Source organism: Nicotiana attenuata, unplaced genomic scaffold, assembly GCF_001879085.1.
Source record: "Nicotiana attenuata strain UT unplaced genomic scaffold, NIATTr2, whole genome shotgun sequence".
NCBI classification, from domain to species: domain Eukaryota; kingdom Viridiplantae; phylum Streptophyta; class Magnoliopsida; order Solanales; family Solanaceae; genus Nicotiana; species Nicotiana attenuata.
In genome coordinates, this window is record NW_017670513.1 from 463,138 (window position 1) to 469,903 (window position 6,766).

A 6,766-nucleotide genomic window follows, 5' to 3' on the forward strand; every position below is an offset into this window, starting at 1 on the left:
AAAAAGAGCAGCAAAAGAAAAAGACTAGAAGCGAAGACAAGAAGGTGTAGCTTCGCCTTCTATCACAAGAAAAACCAAAAAGGTTGCAAGATGCACGAGTCACGATCCAAGAATGTTCATCCTTGGGATGTTGTGCCGATGAGGGATGAAAAAGTTAGTAGATGATAGTGCCACCTCATTCCATGGAAAACAAAAGGAATGAAGCACCACACCAGGTTGAAGTTAAGAGAGATGAGCAGCAGGATAAAAGTTCGCATATTTCCTGATGTGGGGAGAATCCTGCACCTTTCTCTCGTTGTTTCGAATCGAAGCTTTGAAAAGGGGAGCCTTGGCGTAACTGGTAAAGTTGCTGCCATGCGACCTTATGATCGCAGGTGTGGACCATAGGGAAAGAAGTAAAGAAAAGAAAGAATCAGAATGAACGAAGATGAAATGCGTACAGTTTTTGTTCACTAGAATAGCCTCATATTTATAGAAAGGCGACGGCAGTTCGGCGGCGCTAGTGGCCGACCAACACTGGCACGCATTTGATGTTTTGGGGAAGAGCGCCGGCGTGACATTTCTGGTCATTTCAAGCACCTACGTCAGGGCATGAAGTCATCATGAGAAGCTCGGGGAAATCGAGGTGCAAATCGTTTCTTATCATCTTATTCTAAAAAACGCGAGGACTATCTGTATACGGTCAAAATCATATGCCCCCGATTTATAAGCTCGAGGTTCCGCCCTAGGCCCAAGTCCGGGAGAGATCAAGTTCGAAACCGGTGGACTAGACTGGAGCTCGAAGACAGAGTGTAATGCCCGGAGACAGGAGTTCGAGGAATACCGAGGCCAAGTGTGCTCGACCCCGAAATAGTGACGTTGTGGATTTGTAACAGAATGAGCTAGATTCCTGCCACGTCCCTAAGATCATGGCGCAAATCCCGGAATAAGATCATACAATTCCGTACTAGGCGGTTAGATAGCCGTAACAAGAATATTCCCTACTATAAATAGAAATATTCCTTATTTAGGGTTCCCCTATTATAAAAAGGGGAACCCCAATCATTTGTAAGCCCCATCTGGTCACTGTGAAAAGAATATACTCTACTTTTTCGCCAGCTTTTCATCAGCATTGTCCTTTAGCTCTATTGTTCTTACTTTGCTTTTATTATTGTTCTTATTATACCAAGCTTACCTCGAGGTCCCCAAGCTCGAGGTCACTGTTGCTGAGTAACATTGGTTTGATTCACTTTTCTCTTTCACTTATACTTCATTCTTCTTAATTATTAATTGGTATTGAACTAAATCACGTATTTTTAAAACCACAAATCAAATTTAATTGTTACTCGTATTTTCGAGGTAAACACCTATCTTAAAAGGATAATCTAAGAGCGATAATATAAAATATAAGGAAAAAAAAAGGCAATCTGTTATACGAAATATTTACCCAGTATTCGGAGAATAACCGTACTGCAAGAGTGTAATGTAGGCAGTCTATCCTGATAGAAGCAGACAAAGAAAAAATTTGTGAAAATGGAATCACCAAAATTTGACTTTGATATCATGCCAAAGAAGATAGCATCCTTATCCTTGCTCACTTACCCTCCTCCCTTTCCTTTCAATCAAAAATATCACAGCTTTTTTCTATTCCCTCTGTTTCTTTGGGTCTCACGCTATCAAATACTCTACTTGATCAGTGTATTTGAGTAAAAAGCTTTTTTACCAAAAAAATTAGGAAATGAGCTTATAAATGTATTACCACCGTTACAAGTTTTTTTAATTGTAGAGCACTTCAAATTTTGACACAATTTTAACTAATAATGCTATCTATATAATTTTTGCAACTTTCAAGAATACAAAATTTGTACTTTGACGCAATATTCTATTCTATTGTATTGTGTTATCATTTTAACTATTTATGTAGTAATAATTTTATCAGTCAAATAAACATGAAAAACCCTGTATCCAATTAAAAACAAGAAATTGATAAGCTCAAGATCGAACTCGTCTAAAAAGTAAAAAGAAACACTGATATATTAATGTTCCATTCCGTCTATTTTCCGATATCACAAGACTTTACAAGAAAATAACCAATGTTTTTTCTCTCAAAATCCTCGTAAAGCTTAAAAACAAATTCTTACACTTGCACAAACACAATTGAAACAAGCCATCTAACCCCAAATGATGTCTTGCTTTCAATGTACAGTCATTTCTTAAATCTAAAAATAATCTCTTCTGCTAAAACTCGAAGAACACAAAATGAGTTAGGAGCTAATAACCTATACAACTCCAGAAAATTAAAGTAAATTTTCACTATATCTTCTGTTCAAGTATGCAAACAGATTTTGCAGTCAATTGGGGTAATTGAATCTTCTCATCATGGTTAAACAACACAAACATCTGTCCTGAAATCTACAGATCCAACTTCGACCGCCCTGCTTATATGACATAAGTTTTGAACTTTAAGAAAATAAAACAAGAGAGAAAATGTTCTTCAAAAAGAAAATGTATTAGTAGCTAATGGTTATTACCATTTGGCCCCATATTGTTCATAGAGGAATTTGATTCAAATCCCATTTGAAGAAGGCTTTGGAGTTCATTGTCCCATACATTCTGCATGAGAAGTATTAGGTTTTGATTATATCATTTCTTTGAAGTCGAGTAGAATGTGAAACAAGGAAAATACTCTCAGACACTCGGTGTTTTACACCAAACCAAATAATTTAACCCTATGAGTCATATATTAAACTGAACGAAGCATCCTGCATTTATGCAGGGTCCGGGGAAAGGCCGCACGTAAAGGGGTGTGATGTATGCAGTCTACCTTGATGCAAGCCTCAGTGGTTGAGTCCTCGGCTCAAACCCGTGACCTATAGGTCACACGGAGACAACTTTACTGTTGCCCCAAGGCTCCCCTTCCCGAGTCATATATGAAACTGAGAAAGCATAAGTTTATATGCAAATTCATTTCATGTACTATTCTTGCTAAGTGTAAACATAGGGAACAGATAAGTTTTTTCTATGAAAGATCTTCGTTTATACCTGCGGCAAGGGGTGGAAAGGTGGTGTAGTTCCCGGCATACCAGTAAAACTCCCATGTGAAATTCCAGGAAAAGGAAGAGAGGAACTCATTCCAGGACCAAGACCAAGAAGAACTGCATTGCTCGTTTGCTGATGGAGCATCTACATATAAGAATAAGGCACATGAATTTTAAACTTCTTGGTAAAAACTAATATGGATCACCACAGCAATTAATTTTAAACTTACCTCTTTTGATAAAATACGATCAATATCGAAGTTCAGTTCCGGATTTACAGTAGCAAGTTTCATTGACAGGAACTGCAGCACCAAAGAACATGAATTTGGAATCAGTTTAATCAGTCTGGAAAGCTGGAGTTAAAGCGTGAACAACAAAAAGAAAATTGTTTTCTGCACAAAGAACACATTCCTTGTCCATTAATACTCATTTTGCAGGGATAACATGTGAGTGAATCTGCCTCAACTTAATCTGTTAGGCCAACCTTACTATTCCCGAAACAAAACTATGATCTATATTTGTAATCCTACAATGAAGCACCATTAGGGAATTCCTACATGCTTTAGTTGCGTCTATCTTAAACTGTGTTCTAATGGTAAGATCAAGATTCAATCTACTCAGGCACAGTAAACACGAAATCAAGAACCAATAGCTATAGTTATAAACTATCAACATATTTACCTCAACCTGCTGCTGCAGCGATTGCACGTAGTTGATAATCTCATCAAGCATCACTGCTTTCCCAGTTATCTGTTGGAATAAAATTATCAATTTTTAACCATAAATCACAAATAACCAAGAATTGAAGCGACAATAGAACAAGTAACTACCTTATTGCAGCCTGGTACTAGCTCTTGAAGCAATCTCATCCTCTCACTGATCCTTTCTCTCCTCACCTGCCAACCAAAAAAGACATTGGAGGTTCATTCAATATGTCTAAAAAGGTAAATGAGCTTAGATTGAATTGCACAATTATCTTTTGGATTTACCCTTTCGGCAAGGCTGTGGCTGTTTGTGGCTTGACCTCTTTTAGCCCTGATATGAACATAATTATCCTTAGGAGGTTCCCCACCATCAGAATCTTCCTTAACTTGTTTCCCTGCTTCCTTGCTCCTTAAATTAGAGCTATTATTTTGGTCTGTTTTGTGTTTTTTCCCGTCTTGTTCTTTTGAACAGTCTGAATTATCCCTTGATGGAGCCTTCTGCAGCTCTCCTTCGACATTCTATAGTGAAAAAAGAGCAAAAAACTAAATGGATATCTCATACTAGAATACAAAGGCGGATCCGGGATTTGAACTTGATGGTCAACCTTTAATGTTCTTGGCCGTGGAGCCACATAGCTCCAAGGGGTGTCACAACCCTTCGCCAGAAAATTACACGGTTTAGATGACTAAAAATTTTTTTTTTATGAATATATACTATGTATTGAATCCCCTTGACTTCTTCGTGTATTTACTTATTTGAATTTTGACACCTTTTAGTGAAAATTCTGGCTCCGCTATAAGTTCTTGGCATAAACTCATTGTACTTTTAAAAACTGAAATTATGAGTTCAGAAATTAGAATTTGTTGAATTTTACTGTTTTTCTCCCCACATATGTTGGATTCAATTGAAGCCATTGTTCTAAAGCTACATCCATACATCTGCTAGCATATATACTGATAATTGGAAAGACTTAAAAAAGATGACACAATACCTTGCTGACATTGGATAGAGAATGATTTCCTGAAATTTTCCTCTTCCCATTAGGAGAAGCCTCTACAGCACCTTCACCTGAAATTTGGCACTCTTCTTGGGAATGTGGACCTTTTAAGAAAGCTCCTTCAGTGGAAATCCCTCTGTTCTTGACATAGTTAGGATAACAACTTCCCCCTCTAAGCTGTTCTTGTAAAGGAAAAGTATTGACTAATTCTGAGAAACTTTCATTTCCAAAAGCAGGAATCTTGGGGACCATTTCAACAAGATTTGGATCAGATGGATAGTGACCAAAATGAGATGATTGGTAAGGCAAATTAGCAAACTCATTGTGACCAACAACTGAAGATCCTTTAAAACTCTCCTTTTGATTCAATGAGAGAAGTGGATCCCAACCAGAACCACTAAAAGGGTCAACATTTGGCATTGAAGAAGGACAATTAAAGGAAGTATCACCACCATTTCTGTGTTGTAGCCTCATATCACCATTATCCTTACTTGCCATTTTCAAGAATTAAAGGATCCACAAATTTTATTGGGAACTCAGTTCAAAAAGGCAACACCAATGTAATGTTTTTAACCAAGCCAAGAGTTTGATTGCTATTTGACAGAAAGGAAAGAACAGTGTGTTAAAAATAAAAATAAAAAAGGTAAAGTGGGGTTTGACCAAAAAGAACTGGTAGTAATATCTTGCAGGACTCAACAAGGAACAAAATAACCTTGGCAGCTTTATAGGACTGATGAGAAGAAAGAGGTTAAAGCAAAAGAAATCTCTTAATCCTACAGTCACACACAAAGGTAAAAAAGATAACAAAAATCCAAAGTAACAGGCATAAAATCTTTAACCCCCCTCTTGTTTCAAGAACCCTAGGATCAAGCCTAGTCTAATGAAGGAAAAAGTAATTACCAGAGACAAGAAAGTATGAAACTTTCAGAGCATAAAGTAGACAATGAACATAGTGAAAAGCATTGGTGAAATAACAGCTAATGAAAAGAAAGCAGATTCCTTTTGTTTATATTAAAAACAGCAGAGAGAAAGTTACAAGCTTCACATTAATCTTTAACTGTGCTTTTTAACTTCCAGCAAAATTCAATATGGGGGAAGAGAATGGGGTGTCAAAGAAAGAAAGGTTCTTGTTCTTGTTAGGGAAATATACCAATTGTCTTAGCTGAAGCTTAGAATCAAAGACAAAGCCCCACAAGTATCAAGAAAAAGAATAGACTCAAGCAGACTTTTCAAATATGTAAGCTAAAAATGACAATAAAAAGCACTAAATTCTAACCCCAATTATATAGCATACAGTAAGTAACCTGAATTGGATTTGTGATAGTACCTCCTTTTACAGAAGTTAAATTCTATTTATAGATCAAATACAACAATTATAGAGAAAGAGAAAATGATAACAAGAAGATAGTAATAAATAAAAATAAAAATAAAGGAAGAAAGAGAGAGAGAGAGAGAGAGAGTGAAAGGTGTTTTACCAGCCCAAGCAAAATGGTGACATGTATGATTTTAAAAGACATACTAACTACTGCCAACTGCTCTTACAGAAATGGTTGCTTAAATTATTACAGAACCTAATCCTTCCCTTTTCCCCCATACTTTACTCCTTGTAATTTCCTTTTCCTTTTAAAATATTGCTCTAATTCCTATACATTATGCTTCTTTTTTTAATTTCAATTAATAAATGATTTCACATTACTTACATTAGATTGGAGAGGTTATTGTTCTTCTCTTGAAGGGCAAGCTTGATAGTATATCTTTTTCTAATTTTTAACTGACACATTTGGCCAACTGTGTTTTCTTTGCTGTTACACACTCATTTTTTCTCAGTGCCAACTAACCAACCTAACAATTCTTTCTACTTAGAACTCATCTTCTTGTGTTGTGGTCCATTAAAATTCATGAGTTGTACTGTTGATTTCTGCTGTTGTGTGCTATATATGCATGTCATGGCCCACCAAATCACTTCTCAATTTTGATTGATGATACTATTTACTTACTACTCTACTAGCCTGCACTCTTACTTTATGCTTGTACAAAATATGGAGAT

At 36.4% G+C, this 6,766-nt stretch overlaps 1 protein-coding gene across 4 annotated transcripts; it reads right to left on the reverse strand.

Annotated features, from left to right (window-relative positions):
- Positions 1-1,986: 1,986 nt before the first annotated feature.
- Positions 1,987-6,276, reverse strand: LOC109240430 (transcription factor bHLH74). 4 transcript variants are annotated; one of them, XM_019407076.1, is made up of 9 exons: positions 6,195-6,276; positions 4,714-5,312; positions 4,007-4,240; positions 3,848-3,913; positions 3,699-3,767; positions 3,248-3,319; positions 3,022-3,162; positions 2,511-2,592; positions 1,987-2,417 (listed from the first exon to the last, which is right to left on the reverse strand). In XM_019407076.1, the coding sequence occupies exons 2-9, from the start codon at positions 5,215-5,217 to the stop codon at positions 2,392-2,394; spliced, it is 1,194 nt and encodes a 397-aa protein (XP_019262621.1). In that variant the 5' UTR covers positions 5,218-5,312; positions 6,195-6,276; the 3' UTR covers positions 1,987-2,391. The 4 variants fall into 4 exon arrangements, with proteins under 4 accessions (XP_019262621.1, XP_019262622.1, XP_019262620.1 ...); XM_019407077.1 differs by lacking the exon at positions 6,195-6,276 and adding an exon at positions 6,024-6,159; XM_019407075.1 differs by lacking the exon at positions 6,195-6,276 and having other exon boundaries at positions 4,714-6,159.
- Between the last annotated feature and the right edge of the window lie 490 nt (positions 6,277-6,766).